The sequence below is a fragment of the Drosophila erecta genome, unplaced genomic scaffold (genome assembly GCF_003286155.1).
Source record: "Drosophila erecta strain 14021-0224.00,06,07 unplaced genomic scaffold, DereRS2 tig00000126-arrow-pilon, whole genome shotgun sequence".
Taxonomy (NCBI): domain Eukaryota; kingdom Metazoa; phylum Arthropoda; class Insecta; order Diptera; family Drosophilidae; genus Drosophila; species Drosophila erecta.
This window is the reverse complement of record NW_020825209.1, coordinates 11,963,798-11,983,487: the sequence shown is the minus strand read 5'-3', so window position 1 is coordinate 11,983,487 and position 19,690 is coordinate 11,963,798. Positions and strand designations below refer to the sequence as shown.

At 40.5% G+C, this 19,690-nt stretch overlaps 1 protein-coding gene across 1 annotated transcript; it reads left to right on the top strand.

Annotated features, from left to right (window-relative positions):
- Positions 1–13,074: 13,074 nt before the first annotated feature.
- On the top strand, positions 13,075–14,255 carry LOC6551180 (endocuticle structural glycoprotein SgAbd-8). The gene is made up of 3 exons (XM_001978327.3): positions 13,075–13,459; positions 13,589–13,798; positions 14,038–14,255. Exons 1-3 carry the CDS (start codon positions 13,197–13,199, stop codon positions 14,156–14,158), a joined length of 594 nt encoding a protein of 197 aa, XP_001978363.1. The 5' UTR covers positions 13,075–13,196; the 3' UTR covers positions 14,159–14,255.
- Positions 14,256–19,690: the final 5,435 nt, after the last annotated feature.

Below are 19,690 nucleotides of genomic sequence, written 5' to 3'. Positions count from 1 at the left end.
AATTTTATAATTGAACTTACTAGTTCTTTCTTATGTTCTGCGAATTTTCTGGTTTAAGCGAATGAAATTTTCGTAGCATACCAATGTGCGGGGAAAGCATCTGTATGATTCGATTCTTCGAGTCCTTCTTCCATCTGAGCCTTCATCTTCTGGCTTTCCCTGCCCCCTTTTCCCTCCTCCTCCCCTTTCTGTCGCTTTCCTTTTGGCTTATTGAAATGCCGTCGATGTCGCTGTTGTCGCCCGCCGGTGCAACGGAAATGTAACCGCAAAAATTCAAAGCGGCAGACGCAATTTGTTGCGCACATGTTACGACGCACTTGTCTGTGTATGAGTGTGGGGGCAGGGGTGTGAGTATCTGTGTGTGTAACCGGCGTAACGGTAAATATAAAGCCACCGGTGACGATGACGCATTATGCCCCATGTGGAAACTCTGGGGACGACAACAGCTGCACTGAGGCAAAACACCACCTGATTTGCTTTTCCGGTTTCCGGTTCGCATTTTCACATGGCAGCGCCAAGCCCAAAAATATATATTTTCCCAAGCACACAGAAAACACTGCTTTAAGGTAGCTGGTTTGGTACTACTCATATTACCCAAATAACAATCTAATACTTATGTTTTCGATAAAAACTGCAAGCAAGGAAATCAACTATATTGCTATTAGTTTTAGCATTGCAGTGACCAAAAAAAAAGAGATATTTATATACAGGGAACTTCTTCTGGCCGTCTCTTATCTCTCTACTTCTTTCTATTTCGTTCTCTCTGTTTTTCCCTTTCTTCTTGCCCTTCCACCACCCTGTTTCACTGTTGCCACCCCCTTTCTGCATATTTTATGAAACATAACACCGTCCGGTAAAATTGAATGGGAGGCGGAAATCAAACTAGATTTTTTGACACGTTTACAAGTGTAAAGGGAAGCAGACTGGGAGGAGAAAGTGGGAGAAAGCGAAGCAGGAGAATGAGTAAAAAGCGATAAGGTGGAGAAGTGATGCAGAGAATGCAAATTAGCATAATTCGCCATTTGAACACGATGGCGCCAGCCAGTGGTCACTCACCGATCGACCGCAGCGCCATCTGTTGGCCAAATGCTGATTCCTCTCGTTAGTGAAACAAATACATATATTTCGTATCTGCTATTTGGTTGTCCTACGTGACAAATCAACAAAAATTGCAAGCAAGGGAATGAGTTTCGGTGGGTATTTAGGGGGTTTGGGGGGCTGACCGCAACACGGCTGGCCAAAACAGAAAAAAAAACCATACAGCTAGGCGCACTTTACATAACTAATAGCGGCAAATGGGCTGCAATCGAAATTCCCGACTAATGGGTACCCCTGTTCAGTATAGTTGCTGTTTAAGCTCTTAGTTTCATAAGCGTACTAAGTAAATTGTACATACATTTTTGAAAATTTAAAGTTAGACTAGTAATGACTAGGACTGAAGCGGTAAATAAATATGGGACTTGCACTACTGGGTATGTGTTATGTCGTACCACGACAACCGTAGACATGGGTCACATACACATGGCAGACGTGGACATGGCATAAATAAGCAATTTGGGCAAACTGTTGCCAGCTTTTAGGCGTTGTCAGGAGCCCCCGGACTCATTACTGTCAATGGTCAACGGAAATGGCGAATGGCAAATGGCAAATGGCAAATGGCGAATGGTAAACGGGAAAATTATGAGGGTATGGCCCCGGCTTAATGGACAATCTATATTTCTATAAACCGCTTCGGTCACACCCTTTCCAATTTCCTTTTCTTTTCCTTGACAAGTTGTTTACCGGTCTCACAACTTGACACATGACAAGGACAAGTGGCCAAGGAGCTGCGCTGGAAAAGCAAAACAATACTAAGGAAGTTTTCGCAACAACTCACGTTTCATGGCAATGGTTGCATAAGTGACCAAAAAATATACACACCCACTAGAAACAACTTCGCCTTATCGAGAACAGGAAAACTTTTTTCATTTTGCCGTGCAAATTTGTAAACATCAGCAAATAAACGAAACTTACATGCTGAGGGGTTTCTCTTTCCTCTGTTTTTTTTTATATATATATTTCTTCTTTTTGGATTTCGTTTGCCCCACGAAAAAGGGGTGAATATTTAATAGAGCCAGTGGCAGGTAAACCTCTCCAACTTTTTCGGCTCTATTTTTTCATTTACCAAATGACAAATTGCGCTGGCCAGTGGCATTTGGTGGAGGGGTAGGTACAAAAAGGTGTTTGACTTAACACTTGTTGTTACACATGTTACGCCCCCATTCCACTTGACACTCGCCAATTGTTGTTGTTTTTCCACACCCCCGAAAAACAAACATATATACATATGAAGTAAGTTTTTCGAGAGACCTTTCAGCGCAATTTCCACGAGTTACACTTGGGAGGCATTAGCCAAAAGATTTCCACTTTCGGAATCATTGGGGATTGCAGGGTGCGTAATTGAAATTGAAAATGTAATGTTCCCCGTCAAATACACACAAAATATATATATGTAATATCATTAACTTGAATACCTGATGAGATCATCACTCTGAACGGAGTTATTTACGCCGGTGAAGGTGTAGCTAGCACATCTAACAAATAGTGCTCATTATTACCTAAGGTACATATTTTAAGCTCTATGTACCTTAGGTAAAATACAATCGGATTGGTTATAATATCCATATAACTTATTAAATGTATATAACTTGATTTATTCCTGTAACCATATCGCTCACTCAACGCCAATTATTACATATTAAATATGCAATAAGAAAATGCCATTAGTCAGCTATCAAATGATAAGGCAACACCCTAATATTTGATGAAGTAATTGTTCTAGCTATTGAGCATTTTAGTCATCAGTCTAGAAAACACTGATGATTCACTTCATTCGTTGTGTAATAAAACAAAGGCGTGCTCTGTTTGGTCTAAAAGACACTTAGATTAATTAACATAAAGTCATTTAATGTGGGATATAAGGTAGTTTCACGTTTGAAACTAATGAATCATTAAATCAACACAAAGCTGGTATTTTTTTTTTTGCTGAGTTCGAGAGCGTTCAAGAGATACAAAATATTTAAATAGTTTTTCAATGGATAGATAGTTTATTATCAAAAAATGACCAATTAGGTAAGAATAATTTTCCATACAAAAACTACCACTTTTGCAGGCATATTTTTTTGGAGAATGTACATAAGTGTCCAATCAATCTATTGACTTTTCCATTGCTTTCCTTTCTGGCACCTGTCAGGGTATTTCTTTTTTTTTTGGGTAGAGATTCCCAGCCGAAGAACAAACAAAGGATGAGATGATTTTAAAATTCCGTAAGCGTTTCCCCCACATCCGCTGCCAACTTCGTGGCATATTTTTCTTTGCCTTGCGAATTTTCTTTTGTCAGCCGGTTTATTTATATAAACACTCAGCGCGTGGACGTGTGCGAGAGCTTGTCAATTTTCATTTGGTTTATCGCAACTGGAACGCAACTTTTCCACTCTAACGCTGTCATGTGGCAAATGCCACTAATGAACCCAAATGAATGGCAGACACTTACAAAGCAGTTTACAACACTAACTTCCGTGTGGAGTAGGGAGTTGAAAAGCAACAACAATCACGCAGGAAAATGTAGAAAAGTAAAAGGTAACTGGGTAGCTGGGTAGCTGAAGGAAGCAAGAAGGGCACAACACCTTAAGATTGAGAACCGATAAGCTGGTTACTTAAGACCCATGACAAATGTCAACACAACACGCTCCGCTTGCATTTATCAACACTGACTGCTGAGATTTGCAACAGCTGCAATCGACAAGTGCGGAAAAGCGGGTGGAAAATCATGGGGTGAGGGGCTAAGGGAAAGGTAAGGCCATTTGAAACTCCGAGAGTTTTGCATTTTCAAGCCGGAGGCGAGGACAGCAGCTAGACTTCCAGGACAACGACAGCCATTAATCATTAGCGCCAAAGTGCGATGTCTCTCTATGGGAAAGACAGTAATACAGACAAAAAAAAACTTATTTTAAATGGCAGTAATAAATGTTTAGCTCATGTAAAATAGTATATAGGAGAAGAGACTTTGAACAGCAATAAGTTTTTGATAGCTTAAGCTGGAAGGTTTTCTTTCCGACATTAACATTAATAAAACTTGCATAATGCAACTTAATGGATAATCGATCATATTTTTTTTGTGTGTAGTTAGGGTATGGGGGAGTTTTGAACAGGGAGTGAGTAAAAGTATGCGGAGTAAGCAATGGAGTTCCACGTCCAAGCTTTCCTGCTAAGCGGCTTCTGACTGTTCTGTTGCTTCTTTTGTTGAGTATTTTCATCTCTTAGCCCCCATCCAGCATTATTCGTATATCACCTCCCCCTTTTTGACAACAATAAACTGGGCCTAAAATGTTTTTTATCTCGTGCCGCAGACGTCTGCATGAAAATTGCGGAAAATCACTTCATGAAACACCGACTCGTATATGCCTCTCTAACCCCTCCTATTATTACATGTAATTTATTATTCATGTCCTTATATGCAGAAAATTCTCGAGAAACACGTACTTTTCAGTGGGATTATATAATTTGACAGTGGCTGGCATAAGAAATGCGACAGTTGCCTTTTTGGGCAGTTGTTGAACATTAAATAAGCCTCAAATTGATGGCCAAGCCATTTGTTAATATTACGTCGGACCAGAAAAAAGGGAAATCGTGACAAAAAAAAATTGACTTCTTGCCTTTTGATTACATTTTCCTCTTTTTTCTTGTGTTGGGTTGCGAACTCTATTTGGGGGTTTGACATCCAAGCCCACAGTCGAAAATGAAAGGGGATCTAGATGCAACCCAGCAACGCCTTCGTTACGTAGAAACTTTTCCCCAGTTCCAAGCTATTTTTGGAAAATTTATTTGCATATTTATTTCGAGCTTTTTCATTAAGTTCGACGGGCGACCTCGAGGCTCATTAAAAGGCTTAAAACTTGACACCATCGCCGGTACCGCCGACCCTCGCCTTTCGCTCCTTTTGGCCTCCGGCAAAAACTGTTCAAATAAAAAACATTTAGGCGCTTTTCGCTTGAACGAACGAAAGTTCTAGGAATTAAGATAGGCAAACTAAAATAAAATGAATTTAAGCACAGAAAGTTTTTTAAACTTTCGTGAAATATATTTAAAAACTTTTTTAGCTATTAAGTAGGCGGTATATTAAAAGGTCTTGATGCAACTGCTCAAAAATGTAAATATTTTCAAAAGTTATATTAAAAATATCTGGCTATTTTGCAAATATAAGAAGAGCACTTTAGCACTTCCAAATGAGGTATGACATTCTAAATTTAAGCAATTTGTTATAAAGATTCGGCCAAAAACTCATTATTTTTGATGAAAAATAGCTATTTGCAAAAATTCGATATTTTCGACGGAAATTTGCAACATAACTTGGCTAAAAATGATCCTAAAGATGAAAAAGATTTGGGGAATTTAATTTTGGGCACAATTTTCGCCTTTCATTTTATTTCATTTCATCAACATCAAAAATGTGCAAAAAAAAAGGCAACAAAAAAATAGAAATCCCATTTTGGACATAGTTCGATAGGGAATTTAATTACGAGCTTAGGCAAAGATTTTTAAAGTTGTGGCCAAAAAACTGATTATTTTATGACGAAAATTTGGAAAAACGGTTTTTGACTAAATTTAAAAACAATTTCTATGGGAATTTTCAGCGCAACTTGACTGTTTTGGGCAAATACATCTTTTATTATTAATTAATCTTAGAGTCACTAGAATCGTTCAGTTCTTTCTGAACTTAATATAATGTGTAGCTTAAAAGATAATATTATGGATAATGTTCCTTAATTATAATATATACAAATGTGCAGTGGAGGGATTGGGCAAATACAGAATACAGAAACATAGAGCCTTCCTGAAAGTATGCTACGCAATTTGAAGACCAAAAAGTAAACGTTCAGCTGTCATAACGAGAGTTTTTATACGCATAAAAAGCAAAACAGGACAAAGGTGTGGCCAAGTGGTAGGAAAAAGAAAAATAAACAGCAGGAAGTGCGGAGGTAAAATTAATGAACACAATGGGTCAACTATAAATTACAGGCGCTCCAATTTGATCCGGCTAATATGTAAAGACAATTTAATTAAATTCGCAGGCCAGCAAATTGGAGCAAAAACCGCTAGGCGCTGCTAAGAGAGAGAGAGAGAGAACGAGAGGGCCATAGAGTGCGGCGAAAAGGAAGGGGCTTGGGCTGGGAGAACGTAGGGGCCTTTCCCCAAAACGATGAGTCATGAAGGTCATGACGAAAGCAGCGGCAAAAGTCGCTGCTAAAACGCGCTGCTTTGATTAGGCGCTGTATGTGTTTTTGTTTTTGTTCTAGCTGTTTTTGTTGTTGGCATGACAGGTTGACTGCCAGACAGTTTGGCAGCACTCTCTCCCGCTCTCTTTCACTCTCCTTTTCCCACTCTCTCGCTCTGGCGCTCTCTCGCGTGGGGAGAGCGGAAAGTACCGCAGATGAAAAATCAATTTCGCAATGTTACGACGTTGACTTGCGCACATGTTTGTTTGTGTTTGTGTTTGCCCTCTTATTATTATTAATGCTTCTTGTTATTTTGCGCCTTTAACCATCATCTCAAATTACGCCTATCAATTAGCGTTAATTAAACACCTTGTTGTGGAAACGAAACGAAAAGAATTCCCCAGAAAATCACTCACCTCTAGCACACTTTCCTCCTTTTCACTGATATGTGTGGCTGTGTGTTTGTGTTTTTGACTTTACACTGAAAGTTTTGCGCACTCACAACAACAAAATATTTAGAAAAAATGTGTAACAACAATATGCAGTTTCTAAGCGGATTTTCAAGTCACTGTTCGCGAATTGTTCTTGTTTGGTTCTTAGCGTACCAGAAAGTGTTCGCCTAACTTTTAGTCACTGTAGTTTTCTTCGTTTTTATATGTTTCTGGGCCGTCGGCGGCGACGTGACAGCGACGCCCGCGTTACTTGCGTGCAGTTGCGTACGTTGCAAAGTCTGATGCTGAACTAACGGCACTTCCATCGACAGCCGCCAAGTCGCCTCGCCGCTCTCCCAGCCGTTCTCCCGCCACCCCACAACACATACTCTCTCTCCCACTCTCTCTCTCTCTCCCTTTGTGGGAACAACCCCCGCGAGCGAAAGGGAAAGAAAGAGTGAGAGCGCCGTTGAGAATGCAAAACAAGTGAGAAAGCTTCAAGCGGTTGTCTCAACTTGGAAAGTACCCGGTACTCACAAAGGGACGAAAACGACACATTAGATAATATAGTGCAGAAGAAAAGAAAAACTGCAAGTTATAAACACTGACTCCAGTAGCGAATACTGCATTTGTTTACTATATTGTTTTATTCTATTATTTTATTTTTTTTATTTATTTAATTTAATTGAATAATAATTCAATTGCTATGGAAGTGCAATTTAAAATATGACTTTAATCATATTAAAACTTCAATTAATGTAAAATAACTATGCATAGACATAGATAAATAGCGTTTATAACGTTAAAATGATCAAATTTATAAAATATACATAGTTCGATACATCCCACGTAGTGCAACATACCCTCGATCTCCACGGGTGCCGGGTATAACAACAAGCATGCGGATGTGGATACGGCACGTGCGGCGGCACCCACAACAGAGCGAACGAAATGCCAGCGGAAGGACGAAAAGGATGCGAGAGAAGGCCCGAAAGCACAACAACAGAGATGAGCGCTGCCACCCTGCGTTGCCGGTTTCCGGATTCTGCGCACAGTGGCAACACTGCAAAGGCAACTACACAGTGCGGTCGAAAGGTGTTTTCTGACCAATCCGAAAATAAATGCTTTTATAAATTCAAATTTCCCTACAACATTTTTCTGCATTACAATTTTAATATTAACTTCATATTCTTGATAGCATAATTATATACTGCTTTAGTATACTGTTCCATTGTTTGACGTGGCTTAAATTATTTTTATGACAATACCAATATGACTTTTGAAATTTCAAATAAAAAATATTTAGACCACTGACTTACCACGACGAATGTGTCCAAAAAATCAGAGAGAGCGAGAGAGAGACCGCATCGAAACGAACAAAGCCGACCTCAGCCGACCAAAAACGAAGGATTGGATGAGCAACTCGCATAGCATACTATTGAGCGCGGCAACTCTGGATGTGGCACTTGTGTAATATTGGCAATTAACTAACTGAAAATGGGGTTGATTCCTGAATGCCAGCTGGGCCAAAGGAGGGGGGTGGAGTACCGGGGAGAGGTTGCCTTAGATGGATGCTTGAAATCAGTAGAAATCTGATTATGCATCAGCTTTATTGCCTAATGACTTGCATTAAACTCTAAAGCAATTTGTTCTACATAAAAAATTGTAAACACAATCTAAATTTATTTTGCATTCAAAACCTCAAATTAAAATATAGTTTATTGAGTCAATGATATATAATATAATAATATTATAATACTAATTTTCCAGTTACCTTCTGCCAACTAATTTGAAATTGATTTGTATTTCATAATGTTAACAGTTATTCGGAATTTAACTATAAGACTAAAACCGAATTGAATTTGTAATTACGTTGTACGAAGGCAGGATCGTATTACAACATAATTCATGAAGCATATATAATTCCATTGGGCAATGCTTAATAAAGACGCAGTTTTCTGGAAAATGGTAGAGAATAAGTACCCTAAAAACCGAGTCATGCAATTCATCACGATCCCTGGCATTCCCACACCACTTTTGACCCTGCCACCAATTAGCAGACGCCTGAAACGAATTTTCCGCACCAGGTGGATGTCTCCGCCCAAAGGATCCCTCTACGAAAAACATGTTTTTTTTTTGGTGGGGGGGATTTCGGACTGACAGACGTACGTTTCAATTATTTGGTGGCCCTCTCACGCGAGATGCTCCAAATTCGCATGCCACAACAACTGACCGTGGTCCAATAAATCATTTGATTTGTACACTTGCCCGCGGGCAGGGGCGGAGTTGGGAAAATGGGCAGGGGGCATCCAGGGGACTTGAACTCGTGGTGCACGTGGTGTGCGTGCCTTCCGGTGCTAAATCAAGGCGAACGCTTTCGAATTGTCTTACCTTTCGGTGGAGCCATGGACCAACCCACCACCCATTTCAAATGTGGAAGCAACTGTAGTTAATATTTATGGCGATTTAATCTTCTCACTTGAGCGCTGCTCAGTTAAGTTTGATAGAGACGAACCCAGGGGGGTCAGAGCTGCCCAAAGTCCTGCATCTCCCCCATTTTCCTTCAGAATGACCCTTTTCGCTCACTTTTTTGTTTACTGGTAGTGATCCTGGGAGCAGCTTTTCCAGCTCACAGTTTGTTTTGTGTGTCCATTTAATTTCCGCCTGGAATTGCTTAATCAAACAAAGCACTGGGGATAAGCTCAACCCATCCCCCTTGAAACGACTCCGTTTTATCTCCCCCTTTTCCCCCTGAACCGTGGACAAATCGCTTGAGTTTCATATGAACAAACGCCAAAGTTGGCTTAATGAGTAGTTTAGCTCATGTTCCCACAGCCATTCATGGACGGGAAAATCAACTTTGGTGGGGGGTTAGCTATATGAAAAGGTGCTGGGGTGGTGTGTACACGAATGTATGTGTGTGTGCTTGTGGGTTAAGCAAACAGCAATGTGCATTAGCAACAAATTGTTATTGTTACCAGGCTAAAGGCGATAAGCAAAAAGTTAAACTTACTTTTGGCAACGGAGTGGAGGAAATCCGAAGACAAGGGGGAAGAAAGCAAATAGATGATGATGCTCGTGAATATAACGCTCATTTCATAAATCAGCCAGAAGTTGCACAGAAAGTGTCGAAAATACATTTAATTTTGCGGCAAATTTAAGCAACTTCAAGATATCATATCATTAAATGGTCTACAACTGCTTAATGTCTTCAGGAACACGTTACATAGCAATAGAATTTGTACTCCCTGAATTTCAGTGATTCAGCAGAAGTATGTGACTTCTACATTTCCCCCACGAGTTTACTTTATCTAGCTGAACACATAATCTACCGACTTTCAACTCCATCCCCTTCAACGTATCCAGTGAAGTAGCAAATCGATGTGGAATGGAATTGGGCTTCAAGCTCTAATTTAAATTAATGACACACAACAATTGGGCACGCCCCGTATTAGGGCTTGCAGCGCCAGTTCTTTATTTTCAATTAAACAAATAGCTGAATTTGACATTTTTTCCACGACAAAGGAAAGAAAAGTTCAAAGAAAAAATCATAAACGGAAATAAGAAGTCGATGGGAACGAAAAGAGGAGGAAAAACGCGATAAGAGCGATGACAGGCCATTCCCACCCCCTTTTTCGACGTCACTGAAGTTCTTATCACGCCGACATCCAGAATCTTGCGGGGAACGATGAAAGTGAAACAGGCTCTTGGCCTAGGCAAATGTTTACTTACACTCCGCAGTGCTTCCAATTCGTTTCTTTAAGGCGATTACTTGAATGTCCCGGAAAATGGAAACTTTGATAAAATGAACACATTGCAATTCAGTTCCATTCATGATTCAATTAGCCACAGACGACTGAACTTTAGGGGGATAAACCAAAGCACTTTCAAATTAGTTAAGATGTACTTAAAAAAAAGCACACGTACATTTTCAACACTTTAAAATGTTATTATCATCAAAATATAGTTGATAAAGAGCGGTTGATGTAGTCTCAGATTTAATATACCACTCGTACAGCGTTTCCAAACTCTAAAACTTAAACCAAGCATAACCGCAATTAGCAAATCCCTTGCAACATCATCAAAGACAACCAAGTTGGATTTAAACCCCAGATTAAGTCTAGCCAAGAATCCGACAAGCACTGACCAAGTACCCTCTGTCAGCGAATGTGTTGCGAAAAACGAGTACAAGTATCGAGTACCTGGGTACAGTCACCTGTCAGTTGTCAGTGTCAGATGCATTGTAAATTACAAGTTCATTTGCGACTGGCATTACATCCGCTTAAGCGTCTAAGCCATACCTTCTTACAAGAAAACTTTGCCAAGCTGCATAAATTATGAGCCATCGCAGAGAAGCAGTGGTAGCAGCTGAAAGTCAGAGGGAGATGGAGCAGGATGGACTGTGGACAAGGTACAGTCACCGCTAATGGAACATAATGAGGAGCCATTAGCGAGTGTCGCGGCTAACTGTGCATTATGCACGTTTTGGCGCCAGCGAAGCGTTCAATTGGTGTTTATGTACATTGCTTTCAGTGTGGCTGCACTTTATTGGGGATGTAACTGTACTTTGCTCTCAGTGTGGCTGTACTCCACAATACTATAATCAAATCAAATCGACACGAGCCAAACTAATGAATGAACAACGCCTCAAGCATCATTAACGTCGCAGCTTCACTTTTCACGCTTTTATTTGATTAGTTCATCGTTTATTATTATCAATTAATGGCGTTTCGCAGCGGTGGCTGTTTATTATTAACCATTACTAAACACCCCAAACAATAACAAATTTAACGCGATTATCATCATAATTGTGGATATGGTCAGAATTCAATTTGGTGTATGTTCTGCGCTCGGAAATCCTAACAAACATAATAAGCCACTCGATAACCAGTTTCATTTTGTATTTTTATTTCGCTTTTCGGGTTCAACTGCAATCCACCATTAAGTTTTGATGATGCTGCAAAAGTATTTTTAGACATTAATCTCACTTGAATGGGTTTATTGTTAGGTGAAAATTTGATGGGTATAAATGAGGAAAGTAAAACTTAACTGACTCAGCTGAAAGTTGTATAAGATGAATGGCTAACCTTGAACTTATCAACCCATTCAGGATCCCCCACTGTTTTCACACCCATTTATTATCTCCATAGTATAGTACAACAATAATTTTTGAAATCTACCCACTCTTTCTATCGTTAAGATTTTTTGCGTTCATATAGATAGTTAATACTTCAAAATTTGACGAAGCAGAATAATCAAGGTGAAAACCCAATTAAGTTCCACAGAATTTCGGAATGGATCATCAGCCCTGAATTCTTGAACCATCTTCTGTGCCCAGCTGTTTCAACACCTATTAATTGCGATTAGAATTCACAAATCCATTGAGGAATCTTGCGGCAAACTTTTGCTACCGTTTTCGCCCCATACAACATCATCATGGGATCTTCGTCGTCTGTGCTCTAACCCATCATCATTCGTTCGTCAACATCCACTGATCCCAATCAACATCATTATCATCAACGCCGACTTTGATGCCCCTCGAAATTTGTTTTGCTGGAGTCGAGCGGCGACTTTTGTTGTAATGGCCCTCAAGTGAGGGCATTTTTGGTTTTTGGATAGCCCCAAAGCACTCGAGCCAGCGAATCGCGAACCGGAACTCCGCAAAAGTGTTCTTCTCTTTGCATTTATCGTTTTTTTTGTTCTGTTTATGGTTCTATCTTTTATAGCAGCCAGGCGCGGAGATCACAGATCACTTTAAATAGATTAGAAGCTGGATGTGCTTAAGGCCCAAATAAATAAATTGCTTCATTAAAGTCTGGATCTAACCTTTTATTGGGGTCACTTACTATTTGCAACTCTTTACAATACTGCTTCATATAAACAAGTTTTCTGATCATTCGTATGCCATTTTTCCGAGCAGGCTGTCCGAACAACAACTTTTGCAGATTAATATTAAGTACTGATACTAAAGGCCAACCCCCGAATAGGTTGAACCCGTTGCTTCGTTGTAGCCAAAATTAGCTTAGCCGCAACATTTTGACCAAGTGCCAAGTGGCATGTACTACGAAAATGCACCACTCAGCGGGTTGCAGACCAAAAACCAAGACCACAGCCTCACCCACCAGCCTCAAAAAAAAAAAGAAAGAGGGCGGGCCTTGAGGGGTTTGAAAAACTATTCCAAAAATTGTTTGCTGGCCGCGTCTGCCTTTGGCTAATTAAACGCCAAAGCAAACAAAACAACAACAAAATCTCAGCGATGAAAAAAAATCGGCAAAAAAGGCACGAAGAAGTTGAACAGAAAACAATTAAAACCGAGCATGGAATGTTTGTCGGAGTGTGAGTGTTTGATGGAGGGGCTATAAAACCAAATCGCTCCAGCGGATTCGCCAGCAGTTGCCATTCGAGCGTTCCCAGATCGAGAATCCGCCTCCACAATCTATCTATATATCATTTTTTTTTGTTGTTCTTTGAAGTGACTGGTGTGATCTGTGATTTTGTTCAAAGCGCGAAAATGATGCGACCTCTGTTAACCGTTGCCCTTGTGCTTTTCGGCTTTTCCTCGGCCATTTTGGCCGGTCGTCTTAGCCAGCGTTATCTGCCCACTCCGCAGGCGAGCCAGCTGCACTACCATGGTGTGAGTGGCCAAGGACACGCTCGTCCTGGCGCAGGACATTCGTTTGGAGGCGGCTCCGGCTTGCAGCGACACCAACAGCCCCAAATTCCCATCGTGAGGAGCGATTATAACAGCGACGCCAATGGCAACTACAACTTCGGGTAAACTCAAATAGCCTAGCAGTTAAATTCCATATAGAAAAGCTGAAGCTAGAATACAATCACCAGTTTAAAAATGCTGTGCAATTTTAACTTGAAGTTAGGTACTAACGGAACCCTATTCGTTTTCAGTTTTGACACTGGCAATGGCATTCACCGCGATGAGACCGGTGAGTTCCGCGGAGGATGGCCCCACGGATCGCTGGGTGTCCAGGGATCCTACTCATACACTGGGGATGATGGCAAGCAGTACACGGTGAACTACACGGCCGATAAGAACGGATTCCATGCCGAAGGTGCCCATCTACCCGTTTCCCCCTCGGTTCCCGCTGCTCCAGCTGGGTAAGATATCGAATACAAAGATACGAGATACAAGATACAAAGATACAAGTACTTAGTTATTAAGCTCTGTATTTAGTATTTATCAAGATAATTCCACCCTCGGTGCTTGCTAAAATTCTAAAATTATCGATATTATCGATACTTTAATCGATCGGATTGTCAATGCTACTCGCTTGTTGAATTTTTACCTTGGAAACCACCAGTGTTGGCATTGAATATTAAACCGAAATTAATCTCAGCCGCAGTTCTTATGGCGCTGGTGGATCGGGCTACCGTGGATCGGCCTCATCGCATGTTCCTGCTCCTGCTCCTGCCACCCGATATCTGCCACCAGGATATCGCCACCGCAGACACTACTAACTGATGTAATCGATGGGATGGACGGAAACTACGAGCCAGTAATCTGCTGTTAATACTATAACTTTCAATAAATTGACACCACTTTTGGTAATTTTGGAAAACATTCCTGACTTTACTGAACTCTAATGGTTTCCCTAGACTATCATTCTTTATGATAGGGCTCTTTAGATGAACGATTATTTGAAATTAAATATGCCAGCAATTACAACAGATGTCCTTTAATTCCCATTAAAGTGGCTATCCAGCATTAATTTATATACGGCATACAAAAACCATAGCGAAACACAACGACAATCGAGAAACCGCCTTTGTAGCTAATTTAAGTGAACAACTTCTGAGCCCCGCCCATAAAAAGGCTGCCAAAAGAACACACTGCCACGCCTCTTTGCTGTTCGCTTTTTGGTTTTTTTTTTTTTTTGGACTTTGACTTTTGGCCAAAAACCGAAATTTAGTAAGTGCTCAATACAAAAACACAAAAACCCACAGACCCTTGATGGAAGGGGTGAATTAATATGCAGTTAAGCATTTGAGGTCTGCAATCAAAACAAGCTAAATCCCTGCTTTTGCCACGTTACAAACTTTTTTGCGCCCTTTTGGGAAACAAAAACAATAAAAAGAGTCTAAACTTTTTGGCCATTGTCGCCTGGCATTAATCATAAGTAAAGCCAACTTTTTCCAACGTCTGAGGCTCTGTTTATTTTCTGTCTGCAAGTTGAGACTTTGAGTTAAGGACTCTCAAAGACAAAGTAAGGTGGCGAAACATAACTTTAATGGGAAAAGATAATGAGGCCCTTAGTTTAAAGGGTTAAAAGCTAGAGAAAGGTTAGAAAAATTTGATTTAGGTAATAACACAATCAATAAGTTATATATGTACATATAATTAGTTAATATGATTGATATTTATAATTGGTAGGCATACAGCGTGAAAGAGTCTCGGAAATGAGTCCTTATTATTTGAAAGTTCTCAAAAGATGGGATGAAAAACCCACAGCCTTTTCAAATGCAAATGCTGCCTCATGATTTTCCCACCGTTTTCCCCCTATTTTTCCGCCCATTCTCCTCTTTAGTGTCAAATTTCCCTCTCGCATTGTCTCTGAACTTTCTTCTCCGTCCTTTTTTCGGAATTGTTTTCGATGATTTTTCCCAAGTCATTCTTGTTGGCTCATCTTTCTGTTTTCATTTCTTTTATTTTCTAACCGTCTCTTGGTCGTTTAGCATTCGCATTCCGTTTTAGCATTAATTAAAATTACACTGAATTGCTGGGGGCAACAGGGGGATTGCCAGAAGGGGGGAAGCGGCGGCGGGGAAAAGGATGTTCTCATAAATTAAAGGCGCTTATGAATTTTATAAATTATTTTCCATGTTGCGGCCGCGCTTGGAAAGATGAACAATTGCTGGCGGTGAGAGAGGGGAAAAGGCAGAGATGTGAAGTCTAGGTAACAAAGGGGATTCTAGCTGAAAGCGGACGGGGTGCTACACTCTAAAGAATTATTGTGTAGCTTAAGTATTCAGGTATGGCAAATGCGTACATACAAAATATACCTTACAACTTATAGTTTTAAGTCCGAATAGTGAGAAACCCCACAGTATATACTCACATGTAAGTCATTGGAGTTTTTTCAAGTGCATAAGGACCGGCCATTATGAACAGGCGCCCGAAAGTAGGCAGCGCTTATTGAATTTCATTAACATGTGAACTGGGTCTTCTATTTTCGGTGGCCCCCTCCTTTCGAGGGGTGGCAACTGCAATCATTTGCATGCATGTCTGTGCATGTTTAACTAGATTTCCAACACCCCGACCCCCACCCACACCCCAACCCCAAGCGAACTCACTTAATTTTATGCCAAAACAATGACACGCCATAAATTTAAACGGATTTGGCGTTGTGCCGCGAGCAAAAAATCAAGTTACCGGGGAGAAGCAACCCTTAAAGGGGGTCGAGGGGTGTCGTCTGTGTGTGTGTGTGTGTTGCAACGGGTGTACTGACATCTGCCAGGGGCAAACACACACACACACACACACACTCTTTCGAAGCAGTTCTATATGCCAGAAGAATATCACACAAAGTGGCACATGGAAAACGTTTAGGAAATGCAAATGAAGAGAAATATTTCTCGGCACTTGCAAGTGTTTTATATCCAAATAACTATATATACACATTAATAATTGTTGATTTTTCATTTTAATTTTAGGAAAGCACACCACACACGTAAGTATTAAACACTTGAATGAAATTTATTTTATAAATTAAAATTCCTAGCATTTGGTGTCAAGCTCAGAAGTTATATACCCATTAATGGTATTTTGCTAGCTGAACAACATACTTTAGTTGTGGCATTTGGCTTAAAAAAAACTCATTTTGAGCTTGAAAAAAATACCAAAAATTAAGACTTGACCGTACGTAGCTGAGCTTACACTTTGACCTGCAAGTTCATTTTGCAACACTGGATTAAAATGGATTTAGATTGCGTGCAAATTCGCCCGGAGGAGAAATTGAGAAAAGCGAACCTTGCGTTTGTGTCAGTCAATTTCAATGTTAATCCACCTGTGTGTGGAATGGATATGTACGCCATGTGTGTGTTGAGATATTGATATGGCAGTTGCACGCACATTTTCCTCGCTTTTCCCGCACCGCCCAACCCCATCCCCTTTGGCAGTTACATTACTTAGCCTTAGCCAAGCTTTTCGCCCGCTTTTCGCACACTTTCCCCCGCCTTTCCCCGCTTTTCCCCCGCTCTTCCCTCGCTTTTCCGACTTGGGTGAGTCATCTTCATTGGCAATGCGAGAACGTTGTTACCCGTCCCAACGGACATCATTTTCATTAAAATTTTAATAGTCTGTGTGTGTTTTGGCCCCCATTTCAACCCCCCGCCCCCTCCCTTTTTGGAGCTCCCACAGTGTGTAACACGTAATATTATAAATTTAGCAAGTTATGGGGGGAAATAAAGTGGCCTTTAGTTCTACGAGAAAAAAAGAGTGAACTCGGTTTGGCATTAAGCAAAATTTCGCATAAAAACATCTTGAAAATACCGGCACTCATTTTTTTACATATTTTACACACACATCAACCTTTTCTGTTGTGCATAAAAATTAGGTTAGTAACAGCGTAAGTTCCCAGTTTTTATGAATAAATTCGAAACTTTACGAGCCATTTACAAAATATGGATTCACTTAACCATTTGCAAACAGCTTTAGAAACAAAAATTAAAAAAGGAAAACAAAATAAGTAATTTTATAAAAAAACGAGTCACTGCTATAAACACTGAAAGCTATGTAATATGCACAATGGAACCGAGGAAACTATAAATCTCTACGCACATGCCACCTCGCTTGCCCCCCAAAATTTTCCGCCCCCTTTTTCCAATTCGTTTCGAGAGGAAATAAATCGAAACGAAATATAAAAAAAAACAAGAAATTCCAATAAACTAATTTGCACAAAGCACCGAGGAAACTTTTGGCAGCTGGTTGACGGGGGACTTTATGGACCAAAAGGACGATTCGAGCCCCCTTGCAATCTGCTTAACCAGAACCCACACCCCACACCCATCCCCTTTTAGCTCCCCACCAGCCGCCCCTGTTTTTTCATTCCCCCAAACTTTTACCAAGTATTTGCGTATGAATTTTAAGCAGCTGGAACAAATGCAGAGCCAATAAAAGGGATAAAATTGAAAAGCAGACAGCGCACTCACAGTCCCAAGGATATATGTCCCTATCTCCAATAATATGTACATACGAGTGTGTATGTACAACTTGCATATGTGTGCGTTAACTGCTAGCGGTATTCCCTGGTCGTAATTGTAACTCCTCGCCAGCCCCAAACCGGGGAAAAATATAAAATTTCGCTGCATAAAAACGCGTGGAGCATCTCGTTGCGTATTTGGTGTAATAAATTAGCATCGCGTTTCGCCTTATTGACTGGATTTTGAATAATAACACACAAAGGACCCTTCGAAATCGCAGGATAAAGAAGGTGCAGCGACAGTAGCCACGGGATACATGTAACTGTAGACCGGCGCCAAATGGAGAACTCCACGCAGGACCTTCGACGAAAGTGAGCAGCTGTACACTGCAACAAAACTTATAAGACTTGTAAGCTTATTTGCTGCATTATTCCAATGGTAGCTTGAGGAAATGATCATCTGACTAGTACCAAACTCAACTCAAACTTATATGACTTGTAAGCCTATTTGGCGCATTATTTCAATAGTATCTTAAAGAAATGATCATCTCACTAGTACCAAACTCAACTCAACCTTATATGACTTGTAAGCCTATTTGGTGCAATATTTCAATATTATTTCAATAGTATCTTAAAGAAATGATCATCTCACTGGTACCAATCTGAACTCAACCTTATATACCTTATATATTGCTGCATTATTTCAATAGTAGCTTAAGGAAATGAGTAATTGGCTAGTACCCAACTCTGCCTGAGAAATATTTATTCAATTTGCGAATCAGCAAGCTTCGTTTCGCGCAGTGCATCGCACTTCGCCCGCACAAAGGCAGTGCCATGTAGTACATTCCGAATGTGGATGGGTCGCGAATTGGGGAGCACACCACACTACATCACATCCTGCTGGTGTTTTGGGGCGTTTCGCACAACTCAGCACAATTGCGCACATAAATTTAGTGCGCCAAATTATGCGGCGGGTGGCGTGAACAAAAAAGTCGAGTGAATGGCACACTCAAGTCAGCGGCATGACGCCGTGGATGCCACAAAACGTAGTGAAAACTAAGCTGGGCCAAAATGAAGTGAATAAGAAACATGAAACTAATTTCTATTACGGCGAAATTGATTTATAATTCAGTTGTAAAAGTAAACCCACCACGCAAATGTTCACAAAACCATAGAAGACTGCTTTAATGGTTAAATAATATTCACAAATATTTAAAGGCGATTTTTATGTGATACTTAAAAGTAATTACTTTTCTTATGTTTTTGAAATTGTTGATGTTTTAAATACTTCTCACTTGCACGTGTGAATTTTCTCATGTGTGTTGGTTGGACAGCAGTCCACCCACTTTGCCACAGAACTCAGCCCACTTGTGCCCTTCCTTTCCCCCTCCCCCCGACCATGTAAGCCCCCCCTTGCAACCTCTTTCCCAGGCTCATTTGAATGTATTACAACAAGTTGGAAAATGTTGCAGAAAGCTCTCCAAGCTAGAAAGCGAACCCAGAACGAATGTAGCCAACATGAATTATTTAGAGCGCCAACTGGGTTGAGGATGCCCCCATTCCCCATTCCCCCAACCACCTCTTGTGTATATGCGCCCCCCTTGGCTGCCACCCATGTGTGTGTTTGATTAAATTTGCAAGGGAGTTAGAGTAAGCTCCTTGAAGTTGTTGTAGCAAGTTTTCGGCAACTTGACTAGGAAATTAACTCGTTTTATTGCGCCTTTTGTGGAACTATTTTTGCGATATGGCCCCAGCTACTTAATACTTGAGTTTTGCGTAGCAAGTGAAGCCTTCATTTCTTGCAGATTGCTGACTGACAAGGCAATTCCACGTTATTACCAACAATAATTCA

What these genes read in the sequence shown, in the direction of transcription:
- LOC6551180 (XM_001978327.3), top strand. Translation starts at nt 13,197, where the DNA reads ATGATGCGACCTCTGTTAACCGTTGCCCTTGTGCTTTTCGGCTTTTCC. An exon ending in AATGGCAACTACAACTTCGG is followed by an intron (nt 13,460 to 13,588) that starts GTAAACTCAAAT and finishes ATTCGTTTTCAG; the next exon opens with TTTTGACACTGGCAATGGCA. An exon ending in GTTCCCGCTGCTCCAGCTGG is followed by an intron (nt 13,799 to 14,037) that starts GTAAGATATCGA and finishes AATTAATCTCAG; the next exon opens with CCGCAGTTCTTATGGCGCTG.